This window comes from Pleurodeles waltl, chromosome 3_1 (genome assembly GCF_031143425.1).
Source record: "Pleurodeles waltl isolate 20211129_DDA chromosome 3_1, aPleWal1.hap1.20221129, whole genome shotgun sequence".
NCBI lineage: Eukaryota > Metazoa > Chordata > Amphibia > Caudata > Salamandridae > Pleurodeles > Pleurodeles waltl.
This window is the reverse complement of record NC_090440.1, coordinates 1,607,131,576-1,607,145,052: the sequence shown is the minus strand read 5'-3', so window position 1 is coordinate 1,607,145,052 and position 13,477 is coordinate 1,607,131,576. Positions and strand designations below refer to the sequence as shown.

The 13,477-nt window shown below is 40.2% G+C and overlaps 1 protein-coding gene across 3 annotated transcripts in view; it reads left to right on the top strand.

The window, feature by feature from the left end:
- Nucleotides 1–12,783, top strand: part of LOC138285384 (sodium channel protein type 2 subunit alpha-like) — a 696,215-nt gene extending 683,432 nt beyond the window's left edge. For all 3 annotated transcript variants that reach the window (XM_069225253.1, XM_069225252.1, XM_069225254.1), the window contains exons 26-27: nt 8,494–8,764; nt 9,483–12,783. In XM_069225253.1, the coding sequence (XP_069081354.1) occupies nt 8,494–8,764; nt 9,483–10,666 (1,455 nt within the window). In that variant the 3' untranslated portion in view covers nt 10,667–12,783. The remainder of the gene's footprint in view (nt 1–8,493; nt 8,765–9,482) is intronic.
- Nucleotides 12,784–13,477: the final 694 nt, after the last annotated feature.

Genomic DNA, 13,477 nt, shown 5'->3' with positions numbered 1-13,477 from the left:
GTTATAAATGATGTCATGAGTACTTTTATATCTGGGGTTATTAGCAGTGCATGGAGAGGCTGCAACTTATATTTACTTTAGTTACCTGCGTCCTACCCCATGGCCATCATGAAGTGCTTCTTTGATTGGTGGAGATGTAATCATATTCCTATGGATCAAGAATGTGTCTCCAAAATCTGTTGGAAAACACGTTCAGTGGGTTCCTTCTAGTAAGCTGTCCATCTTTCTTGGAAAATGGGGGGGGGGCGGGTTTGCATATGACTAATGTATATGGCTCATGACCAAAAAGGTGGGGCTTTTAGGCCATTTTGCATACTTGTAGTTTTTAAAAGGGATGAGACAATCTCTGGTCTCAGCATCAGATGACAAGTATGAACCCACTTGTCACAGTCACTACATGAGATATTGTGCTAAAAAAAGCATGGATGCAAACACCTCCTTCAAGGTTTAGAAATTACTTTTCACTGTGGAAATGCAGAAAAAAACACACTTGCTTTGCCTTAGTCATGCGCATGAAGTTAGGATGATTAGTACTATACAAAAGCTGAGCTTCATTTAGGGCACTGATTTGTGCCAGAATGAGTCCTTCACTGTATTTTTACCAGGCATAAATAAACAGTAGGACTCTTTTATTTTTTATTTTTTATTATTGGGGTCCACAGGGGAGCCTCAAGGTCCCCACAGTCCCAGCCAGCTCCCCGCCTCCTGTGAGAGCCAACATTGCTCCCGCCAGAAGGGAGCTCCTGAAAATGCAGCTCCCTGCGTGCAGGAGCAATCTTTTAATCAGAAAGGGATGAAAACTCCACTCCCAGTAAACAGGAGCACTTTTAATGCTCCTGATTGCTGGGAGCAAAGTTCTGTTTGCTTTAGCTTGGCGGGAGCTGTCACAGCTTCTGCCAAGCAAACAGCTACCTCCTGAGAGTGGGCACCTCGGGAGGTAGCAGGAGCCTGCCCTGGGGTGTGGAAGTTCCCAGGGCCATTTATGCTTCAGAAGGGGGAGGGCACATGGCTCCCCTCCTTTTTTCTGCGCGGGCTGGGAACGGAGAGATGGTGGACCACATATTTGGCCCAGGAGGGGGGGGCCATGCACCCACCCTCCATTTTTTTTAATTGTCTATGGTCCTGGGCAGGTGGTGGTCCCCTGGGCCTGAGGGGGCTGCGCAGCCCCTCAACAATAATTAAAATGTAGCCACTGGAAGGTGGCAGTCCCCAGGGCCTGGTGGTGCCCACGCTCCCTTCATATACTTATAAACTGTAGGACACCCCTATTGTTTTTCATTATGTGGTCCTGGGGAGGTGGGTTCCTGGGGGCCAGAGTGGTCGATACAGCCCCGCGTATTTATAAAATATAGCCCTGGGAAGGTGGTGGACCCCAGGGCCCGTGGGGGGCTGCAGGGCTCCCCTGTTCATTTTAATATCTAGCCCTGAGGAGGTAGTGGTCCTTAGGTCCTGCGGGATTCATGCACCCCTGCATATTTATCACATATAGCCCCAGGGAGACAGTGGTCCCTGGGGCTTTTCTACAGCCCTAGGAGTGTGGCCCAGTGCACCCCTTCATCATTTTTCCATAAGCGAGTATGCCCTCTGGACCTGGCCCACCCACGGGCAAAAGTGAAAAGCAATAATGGGAGACCGCACTTGTCATTTTTTTAAATTCACTGCAAATTTGCGAATATCCGCAAATTTTCCAATGATTTTAAAAAAAACATGCTTTTTTGCCATGGCAGGGTCCCAGGGGCACCCCAGGACCAAGTTTAGGGGGTTAAGGTATTCCTATCCTGCCCCCTTTTCTTTTTTTTCACTTTTATTTGGGGGACTCTGCTGAAGCTGAGTCCCAAAACAGCTGCCAACACGTCCTGTTTGAAGTGTTGGCAGCCAATCAAATCTCAGCACGAGATCAGGACTATTCATGAAGTATTCACACTTCTAGATATACAATTTTTAAATTTCTTTATTCTCTAGAAAACTGCTGAACAGATTTACACCAACTAAGAACAATCAGGATCTATGGAAAAAATGTTACCTTTCTGCAAAATTTTGTGTAATTCCATCAAGCGGTGCGGGCTGCAGATGTGTCTAAATAGTGTATGAGAATTAACATCAGAAACACACTTTTTTGACCCCTTCCCCCCTTTTCCTTGACCCCCGACAGATCATCCGGAAACTTTCCATGCACACAAGACCCCTCTTGACTCTTTTTCTAGGAAATGTCGTGTAGATTCTTCAAAGGGCACCAAAGATATAACCAGTCAAAAATTGCTTTTTCTATGGAAACTTGTTCCTAACTATAACTACCTACTGGCGACCGCCAGTAGGTTATATATACACATACATATATGTGTGTGTGTGTGTGTGTGTGTGTATGTATATATATATATATATATATATGTGTGTGTGTGTGTGTGTTTGTGTGTATATATATATATATATATATATATATATATATATACATACAGATATATATACATATATATGTATGTATATATATATATATATATATATATATATATATATATATATATATATATATACACACACAAACACACACACACACACATATATATATATATATATATATATATATTAAGTCCTGTGACTTTATGATATCAGATACATCCTGAGATCCTGAGAGTTAATAATAAAAAAAAGTTTCTTAGCTCAAGCAGTCAGGCAACATCTCCACAGTGATCCCTATACTACCTGTGTGATAGATAAAAAAGTGACGTTAAAAAACCCATACATAATGAAGGGAATATAAGCACAAAAACATACAGTAATATTATTTAACATCATCCTAAATGTACCACCAATTCCTCATCCATATTCAGTACTGCTGGAAGAAGAGTATCAAACTTGATTATGTACTTTGATTCCAACCTCCGCAGTGATAACACTCTGTCACCCTCATGGGTAATGGGAAGAACTTGATCCAGTACAAAAAACTTTAAGATACTACTATCACTGGAATGATACTATTTGAAATGCCTGGCCATAGGGTATTGCTTATCTTGATGGTTAATGCCCCACATATGTTCCAGGATCTGTTTCTTTGCCCTGTGAATAGTGCTGCCTAAGTATAGCAGATTGCATGGACACTGCAGTGCATATACGCAAAAATCAGAATTACAAGACACTATTTTCATTATCTTAAATTCTTGATTGGTATCGCATATATTGAAGGACTGTGCCCTTTATCTGCACTTATAAGCTTTACAGTTCCTGCATGGCATAAAGCCAGGTGTTCTTCTCATCACTAATGATCCTTGTTTTTTTTATAATCATATTTCTTCACAGTATAGCCTCAGATTTGTGTTCCTTCTGAAGGTAATGCTTGGTTCGGTGAATAAGTATCTGGATAGGGTGTCCTCGGTATGAAGGACATGCCAGTGTTTCCGAATAATGTCACTCACCTTGTTGGCCCTGCTGTTATAAGTAGTGATAAATGTGGCTTTCTCTCCTTAATTTGTCTTCCTTCTGGGAGCAGTTAATAAGCTCTCTCTTTTGATCATATCTACCATTCTCATTGCAGCTGATAGGGTGTTGGTGTTGTATCCCCTTTGACAAAAGCTATCAAGCATTACCTCTTTTTCTTCTTTGAATGCCTCATCACTTATGCAGTTGCATCTTGCTCTTATAAGCTCCCCATATGGGATACTGCATATTAGATTATTCAGATGACTGCTTGTCACATGCACTATGCAATTACCAGCAGTCACCTTGCGAAATAGCTTTGTCTCAGTCTTGGAGCTGCATACCTCCAATGTGAGATCCAGGAACTCTAAAGATTGTTTATGAATGTGACTAGTAAAACTAAGGTTAAAGTCACTGATTGAGTTCCCTCACAAAATCCAGAGCAGGTTGTTCTGATCTTTTCCATATGACAAATATGTCATCAATATACCTTGCCCAGACCACCACGTGGTTTTCTTAAAGATGGATATTCCACACTACCTCTTCTTCCCACCGGCCTATGTACAGAGATGCATAGCTGGGGGCAAAACAAGTACCCATCATGGTGCCCCGGGTTTGGAGATATTATTGGCCAGCAAATATAAGAAAAGTTGTTCTTTAAACAATATTCCATCATATTCCAAATAATTTCATTGTGCAACAGGTAAGATAATGATGTTGCTCTCAAGAAATGACGGCAAGCATTAATTCCCAGTAGGTGGGGAATACATGCGTAGATGCTGCATACATCCAATCCCATTAGTAAGTGATCCATATGATACCCTGAATGATAGGAAGGAAATCCCCACTCCTGTATATAGGAAGGCAAGGCCTCTACAAGGGGTTGAAAAAATAGTCAACATATCTAGAAGTATTTTCCAAAAGACAGTTGATGGAAGATAGATTTGGTGTGCAATAATGTCTGCCAATGTCCAGTTGAAGGCGTTTGCCGAAATGCGTAGACATTTGGCCAGGACAGCGTGGTGGTGAATTTGTGTTGAATTTACTACTACTATGGATTTTTTTACAATAAATTGCTGACGGTGGATTTATATTTGAGAGATTTTTTGGGATTCTTTTCTCCCAACCAAACACGATCCCCGGGACATTGTGCAGCCGTCCGGTGATTTCTTTCTCACTGGGTTTGACATATATATATATATATATATATATATTTAGAGCGAGAGAGAGAGAAAGAGAGCCTGCAAGCTGATCCTTAGCACAATACAGAGTCTTATTCAGATTTCTCAGAATGAAATGTGTGCAGTATCCAATGCTTACAAGCAATGAAAACATAAAAATCACTTTATGTTGGACTTTTTAGCTTATGCAGGGTCATCCCCAATCTTTTTGCCTCCTGCCCCTTATTTTTTCTGACCTGTTGGCTTTTGAACTCTGAGCACTTTACCACTGCTAACCAGTGCTAAAGTGCATATGCTTTCTGTGTAAATTGTATGTCATTGGTTTATCCATGATTGGCATATTTGATTTACTAGTAAGTCCCTAGTAAAGTGCACTAGAGGTGCCAGGGCGTGCAAATCAAAATCTACTAGTGGGCCTGCAGCACTGGTTGTGCCACCCACCTAAGTAGCTCTGTAATCATGTCTCAGACCTGCCACTGCAGTGTCTGTTTGTGCAGTTTTACCTGTAAATTCGACTTGGCAAGTGTACCCACTTGCCAGGCCCAAACCTCCCCTTTTCTTACAAGTAAGGCACCCCCAAGGTAAGCCCTAGGTAGCCCCAAGGGCAGGGTGCAGTGTATGGTTAATGGAGGACATATAGTAATGTGTTTTACGTGTCCTGACAGTGAAATATTGCTAAATTCGTTTTTCACTGTTGCAAGGCCTGTCCCTCTCATAGGTTAACATGGGGGCTACCTTTAAATCAGACTAAAGTGTAGATTTCCTTTGGGAGCGGATGGACATGTGGAGTTTGGGGTCTCTGAGCTCACAATTTAAAAATATATCTTTTAGTAAAGTTGATTTTAAGATTGTGTGTTTGAAAATGCCACTTTTAGAAGGTGAGCATTTTCTTGCTTATACCATTTCTGTGACTCTGCCTGTTTGTGGATTCCCTGTCTGGGTCAGTTTGACAGTTGGGCTGGTTGAACCTCACACTAGACAGTGACACAAAGGGAGCTGGGGTGTAGTCATTTCCTGATGAGCAATCTCTGCTAGGAAGGAGGGGAGGAGTGGTCACTTACACCTGAAAGGGCTGTGCCTGTCCTCACACAATGCAGTCTCCGACCCCCTAGTGAGTGTCTGGGGCCTGGCCTGGGCAAGGCATGACTTCACATTCAAAAGAGACTTTACTTTGAAGTAGGCCTTCTTCAAAGGAGAAATTGGGTATAAGAAGGGCACCCAAAACCACAGACTTTAGATCACTTCTGGACATCAAGAGGAACCCCTGCTTGGAGAAGAGCTGAAGAGCTGACGAGAAGTGCTGCCCTGCCTGTGACTGTGCTTCATGGGGCTATCCTGCAGTTGCTGCTTCTGCCAGAGTAAGAGGGCAAAGACTGGACTTTGTGTGCCTTCCATCTTGTGAAGAAATCCCCAAGGGCTTGATTTAGAGCTTTCCTCCTGTTGTTTGAAGTCTCAGGGACAGCAAAGACTTCTCTCTGCCAGCACCTGGAGTGTCTGGAGAGACTCCTGCTCTGACAAGTGGTGCCCTATCCAGTCCCAGGGCCCTTGAAAGGAAAGCTGGTGGAAATCCAAGGAAATCGGCTTCGGATGACTTCGCACCGCCGCTGCTGCTGAATCCGGTGACGCCACCTGCAACCGACTCTGTGATCTTTGCTGGAACGCGACGACCTTCGCAAGCCCGTTGCCGCTGCAGCCCTGCTGAAATCCACGACTCTGTGGAAGTCACCACGCCACGTCGTGACCGATGCCTGCTCGAAGTGCACGGATTCAACATTTCACAAAGACGCTGCGATCCCGACTTTGCGCATCGACTTGTTTTCACTCTTCACCAAAGGTACTGTACTTGGGGGTCTACGCGACTCAGTGTCTGGCGCCGCTGGTGTCGGATTGTTGGGAACGACTCCGTCACGACGCCGTGTTAACACCTCATCGGAGCATTTTGTGTTTCTAAGCGCTATCTTTTAGTTACTCTTTAAAAATTCATAACGTGACTTGTGTATATCGGATTTTTGTCGTTTTGGTCTTGTTTTGTTTAGATAAATATTTCCTATTTTTCTAAACTGGTGTTGAGTCATTTTGTAGTGTTTTCATTAAGTTACTGTGTGTGTTGGTACAAATACTTTACACCTAGCACTCTGAAGTTAAGCCTACTGCTCTGCCAAGCTACCAAGGGGGTAAGCAGGGGTTAGCTGATGGTGATTCTCTTTTATCCTGACTAGAGTGAGGGTCCTTGCTTGAACAGGGGGTAACCTGACTCTCAACCAAAGACCCCATTTCTAACACTTTACAATTGTCTCCCATCTTTTGCAAGGAAAATAGTACTTTCATACTAATATAAGTATTTTATACCTAAAAGAGAGACAGCGTTGTGAGTTTAGAGACTGGATAGATGCATACGATTCATACACGTTCAAGGATATTAATGAAATAAAATGATATGTCAATGAGTTTTTGTAAAATGGTTTGCTTTTCTGCCTTCAAAACAAGATGAGCCTCTACCCTCAGTGACTGTTTCAATGGAAGTACTAGTGAAATTAGTATATATGTCACAGGGCTCAGAAAGGCTGAGCGCTCCCCTCACACATCTCATATGATGTATACATAGCAAGTGTCTTGTAGTTCTGTATATCAAAATGTGAAGCTCTGGAAATATGTATATAAAAAGTCACACTTTGCATATTTTTTAATAATTGTTCTTGAATATATGCAGACTAAAACAAGTTTGCATAATGTATGCGTTTTGCCTTGTTTTAATCATCAATCAGCATTTTTATCTTATCTCCTTTTATATCTGTTGTGAAGTTTTCATTTTATTATAACATTCCAATGTTTCCATGAAGCTAGACTTATATGTAATTTCTTGCCTGGTTGTTAGAATTATGGATAATATAATTTAATGCAGCAATGCAACTTTTTGAGTCAATTCCTTTCACTGTTGTTTCCTGAATGGCACATGCATGTCAGACATACTGATTTATTTCAACTAAATGTATTTTATTCCAGTTGGAAATAGATAGTGTTACAAAAATAGGAACCCCCCACCCGTAATGCCAAAACTGTGGCACAGCAAAGACTGGTATTGCATCCCAATTAGTGATTTAACATTTAGTCAATTTCATTTCAATGGCACACATGCAATACACAGGTGCTAAATCAGTTTAAAAACACTGAAGGATTATTATTACTTACAATGGAAGTAGACTACAATAGACATTGTCTAAAAGGTATCAAGCCAATACCAAAGAAACCTAGAAATAAATCATAAAGTCACCCTCCCTGGCATTTTAGATTCTTATTAGACCAACACTGCAGGCAAAATATAGGAAAATTACAAATAACTTTTTTTTTTACTTTAGAGAGGGTGTCTCACAAAAAGAAACAATCTCTCTAAATCTGTATTTCTTCTTCGCAACAAGTCATAAAGGTTCTAAAACGCAAAGGAAAAACAATATTTTTCATGTTAACAGTCTTTTGAAAGTAAATGCAATTCCTTGCAGCAAGGAATGAATGCAAAAACCAGCTGAAAATATGATGACATAAAAATGAATGACCCAGAGGCAGACTACAATGACAGCATGCTTAAGCAGACATAAGGCCCCCAGTTTAACACTCAGGCATTAGTCTGTTAAATTATTAGAGCTCATTATTAAAATAAAGGGAGCAACCAATGCCTATTGCATAAACAAATTCCCCTATGGCTTTTCACTATTGTTATTGTTGGACTAAACCTAAAAAGCAGATTTTTTGATGTGTCTACTTACAATACACTTTAACTTGTAAACAATTTTGTTTTCATAATAGAAGACTACTAGGTACTCAACCTCTTTTTAAAATATGAAAAGAAAATGTCTGTAAAATGTGAATGTGAAACAATAAAGAATCTTTTTGTTGTATTTTTCAGAATAAATTTCAAGGTGCTGTCTTTGATTTTGCGACACAGCAAGCATTTGACATCACCATCATGGTTCTGATTTGCCTCAACATGGTAACGATGATGATAGAAACGGATGACCAGAGTAAAGAAATGGAGAACAATTTATACAATATTAACATGGTCTTCATTATCCTTTTTACTGGAGAATGTGTGCTGAAGTTGATCTCTCTACGCCATTATTACTTCACCATTGGTTGGAATGTTTTTGATTTTGTGGTTGTAATTCTTTCCATCGTAGGTATGTAAAGACTCTTAAAGGTGAAAAACAACTGTTCAAAAATAGTTAAATGGCTTCCATTGCTTTCATTTTTCACATCTTACAGGCAAACAAATTTAACTTTAGTTCTGTATTCCATTTTATGTGTCTAAATAATATGTGATTGTCTTAGACAGTCTTTTTTCACAGTACTTTCACATTGTCAAAAGTACAATGGAAATATTTGTAATAGTTGTACGTTTTATTTCACAATTGCCCTATGAATGCACATTGCTCTGGAATGATAGAAAATACCCAATATATGTCAATGTTCACAAATACTAAATGCTTTCTGTGAACTATATCATGTGTCCTTAAGAAGAAATGTGATTGATGTGCTGAATGTATTTAAATATTAATTTCCATGCATGTCTATGGGAGAAAACAGCAGAGTTATTATAAAAGTCTGGCCAGTACATCTTTTAAATAAGTTTATTTATCATGTCATAAACAATGTACAGCATGTAGCGACATGCATGTAGATATATTCTTCGAGGAGGCAGTGCCATTTCTAACTTGAAAGATATCACATTTTGCTTTTTACCTCCATGACTGATATACAATCGCTAAATATTTCAATGATGTAATGCTTTGCAATTATTGTGAGTTTAACAGCTCACATCAGCAATTGTATTGTAAACACATTGCATATTGTATACCAATGCAATCTTTTTCACCATCTTTCTTTCTTTCTTTCCAGGTATGTTTCTATCTGAAATTATTGAAAAATACTTTGTTTCACCAACCTTGTTCAGAGTGATACGACTTGCCAGGATTGGTAGAATTTTGCGACTTATTAAAGGTGCCAAGGGAATACGCACACTCCTCTTTGCTTTGATGATGTCACTTCCTGCTTTGTTTAACATTGGCCTATTACTTTTCCTGGTGATGTTCATCTATGCGATATTTGGAATGTCCAACTTTGCCTATGTTAAGAGGGAAGGAGGAATCGATGACATGTACAACTTTGAAACTTTTGGCAATAGTATGATCTGTCTGTTTATGATCACCACATCTGCTGGCTGGGATGGCTTGTTGGCCCCAATTCTCAACAGTGGGCCACCAGACTGCAACCCAACAGTGTCTCACCCTGGAAGTAGCACTGTAAAAGGAGACTGTGGAAATCCTTCAGTTGGGATTTTCTTCTTTGTCAGTTACATAATAATATCATTTTTAGTAGTTGTAAACATGTACATTGCTGTTATATTGGAAAACTTCAGTGTTGCTACTGAAGAAAGTGCTGAACCCTTGGGTGAGGATGATTTTGAGATGTTTTACGAGGTCTGGGAAAAGTTTGATCCAAGTGCAAGTCAGTTCATAGAATTTCGTAATTTGACTAATTTTGCAGATGCATTGGATCCTCCTCTACGCATAGCAAAGCCAAACACAGTGCAGCTCATAGCGATGGACATGCCCATGGTAAGTGGTGACAGAATTCATTGCCTTGACATCCTATTTGCTTTTACAAAGCGTGTTTTGGGTGAAGGTGATGAAATGGATGCTCTACGTCAACCAATGGAAGAACGATTTATGGCATCCAATCCTTCAAAAGTCTCCTATGAACCAATTACATCGACTCTACGACGGAAACAGGAGGAGCTATCTGCTATTGTTATTCAGCGCTGCTACAGACGCTACCTTTTGAAGAAAACAGTCAAGCGAGCTTCATTTATGTACAGCAAGGATAAAAGCAAAGGTGGGGACAGCTCACTTATAAAAAAGGATCTTCTTAGTGACAGGCTAAATGGAAACTCTACAACAGAGAAAATGGACATGACTCCTTCCACTGCATCGCCTCCTTCCTATGACAGTGTAACAAAGCCAGACAAAGAGAAGCACGAATCAGACAGAGCTGAAAGAGAAAAACAAAGGCAGAGACGTTAGACATAACAGAAAATAGCATGTAAACAAAACATCAGTTTGTGTGACAAATTGTTTACAGCCTGTGTGGGTGACATATGAGTGTCAACAGGACTCCTTTAGGAGAGCTATGCCAAACTGACAGTTATTATAAATATGTACTTATAGTCAGTGCCTATAATAAGACAGTGACCTCTCATCGGGGAATTACTCAAAGAAAAAGGGTGATAAACTTGCCTGGAGGGCACTGTTTTCCCTCCCAGCTGACACTGCTGAAGAGGAGAGTCGGAATGATTACTCAGACTGCGGGGACCAGTTAAAGGGATACAAAACTATACTTTTTTGTGTGTTGAAACACTTTAGTACAATACCTGTATCAAATGTATCCACTGTTTGCATTTCAACTGCCATATTTGCCATACGTTTACAAAATCTATGTTGATGGATCCATCATTTTTTTAATTCATAGGTTGTTTATTATATGTGACTATTTTTGTAAATGGGTTTTATGTTTGGGAAGGGGTGGGGTTTGCCTACTACATAAAAGGTAAGAGGACCAGGTGTTCTGCGATATCTTTCGCTAAAAGACATATAGAAAAGCTAATTTGCATGAAAGCATGCTGGACTCATAGGTCATGCATGAAAAACCACAAAATCACAGAAAACACCGGGTTTGTAACTTTGTAAGTGTTTCAGGGGTGACACTAAATTGTTGAGGTGCTTAACGTTTAATGCTGTCATATCCACATGATTCTCAATGTGCCTGCAATGCCCACTCAGTCAATGTGCAGGAAGCAGATGGATTTTTGTAAGCCAATTAGAAGACCCCAATGAGCGCAACACGTCATTCGAAGCAAACATTAGGAACTTTGTCAAGTGCTCTTCTGTTGAAAAAGAAATACTTCCTTGACCTTCCCTTTAATGAATTGACCAAAACAAACCCTTTCAAAAACGTTCTGCATCATCCTGCAGTATTGTTTAGCCATCTATAGCTGCCAGCAAAGCTAATGTTTGACGGTCGCGCTCAACAAAATCTAATTCACATTGTGTAAATAGTTGTTTCACTCTTTGGTGGATGTTTGATCAGAAAATAATGACCTGAGCACAGTACATGTTGCATCAAATATGTACCACAATAAGTGTAGTTTGCAAGCTTTCAACAATACTATATATTCTGTAACAATATAAATAGTTTGGACGCTATCACAGATGCATGTTTATATTGCCTGTGCTGCTGTGTTCTGTTTCTTCCACTGTTGAGAAATCTTTAATACGGGAAGCCATACGTCAGTGGTAAAGTAAGACAAATTGTTTAACAAAATTTAATTTTTTCATGTCATTAAGCAATAGATTGCTGCTACTTTACTTTCTATTTTTTTTATTTGACATGTTGCATTATTTGGCAGTACTGCCAGGTTTTAATGGACATTTTTGACACTGCTCGAAAAGATATGGTTAGATTTTTCTAAGAAAATATAAATACTGTAAATATTCATTTTATTTTACTTTTCTGCATTTTGTACATAAGATAGGAAATTAAAATTAACTTCAGGTTGATGTCACTGTCACTTTTTTACTTTACATTGACGAACTTCAGAAAGCATGAGAAGATAAAGGGTTACAGAGCACACAGAGAGGATGGTTTTAGACTTTATAAAATAGTTGGATTAATCTGTTGTTAAAAGATGTATGCAAAATAGTGGCCACAAAACACTTATTTTGGAATATTCCTAATTACAGAGGAGACGTAAAGCTTTATTTTATTTCATTTTTTAGCTATGCCTGCATCAGACATTTCAAATATTTTTTTTTATTTGCAAAATCGGTAATCTTTCAGGGTTTGTTTGCCTGAGTTATTTCCACTCTTGATGATTCATGCTGCACCGAACTGTTCAAGGGGAATGTGGGGTCTACAAAGTTCTTTCCAGGAGAACAGGCTTGAATTCACATAAACAACCATGTTGGGTCATGTTCTGTTTCTACACAAGTGAACATTAAACGTAGACTCCTTTTATGACAACTATTGACTTGTAGTGTGTTAGTGAACTGCATGCAGGGAAATGCTACTATTACCCGAAATAACAGTGAATAACATTACAAACAAACCAAAAGAATAAAGAATAAATTTTTTATTGAATTGATTTGATCTTATCCGTGTTTTTTTTCCAATTTGTTTTCATGAAGAGGTCACAAAACCTTATAGAATGGAGAAGATGTGTAATGCAAAAACATATGTTTTGCTTTAAATGGTGGACATTCTCAAATGTCCACGGCTTGGAAGGAAGAATGGAAATGACTTCATTTTTGCAAGCACTGTTGCAAAATAAATCACAAATTTTTGTTTTCTCAATGGTGATAGTAACGAACAAAAATAGATGTTAATACTTATGGATGCAGACACTGGTGGTCATTCTGACCTTGGTGGTCTTTTCGCAAGACCGCCGAGTTACCGCCGCGGTGAAGACCGCCGACCGCGGCGGTATGCCGCTGTGCGCATTCTGACCGCTGGGAGCGTTCCGCCGGAAAACCGCCAGCAGCCACACTGGCGGTCGGCGGGAAAGTGGAGACTGGTCAACCTCCACCGCCACGCCAGCAGAACACCGCCCACAGAATTACGACCCACATTTCTGTGTGGCGGTCTTCTGTTGGCGGTCTTCTGTTGGCGGTCACCTCCCCATGGCTCCTGTCACCTCCCGGAGGACCAACGCACAAGGTAAGTTGATCGTCCGTGAGGGGAGGGGGTGGGGGGGTGTTGTGTGATGTGTGCGTGCATGGGGGTGTGCGTGTGAGTGTGTAGAGGGGGTGTGTGAGTGCGTGCATGCGGGCGGGGAGTGC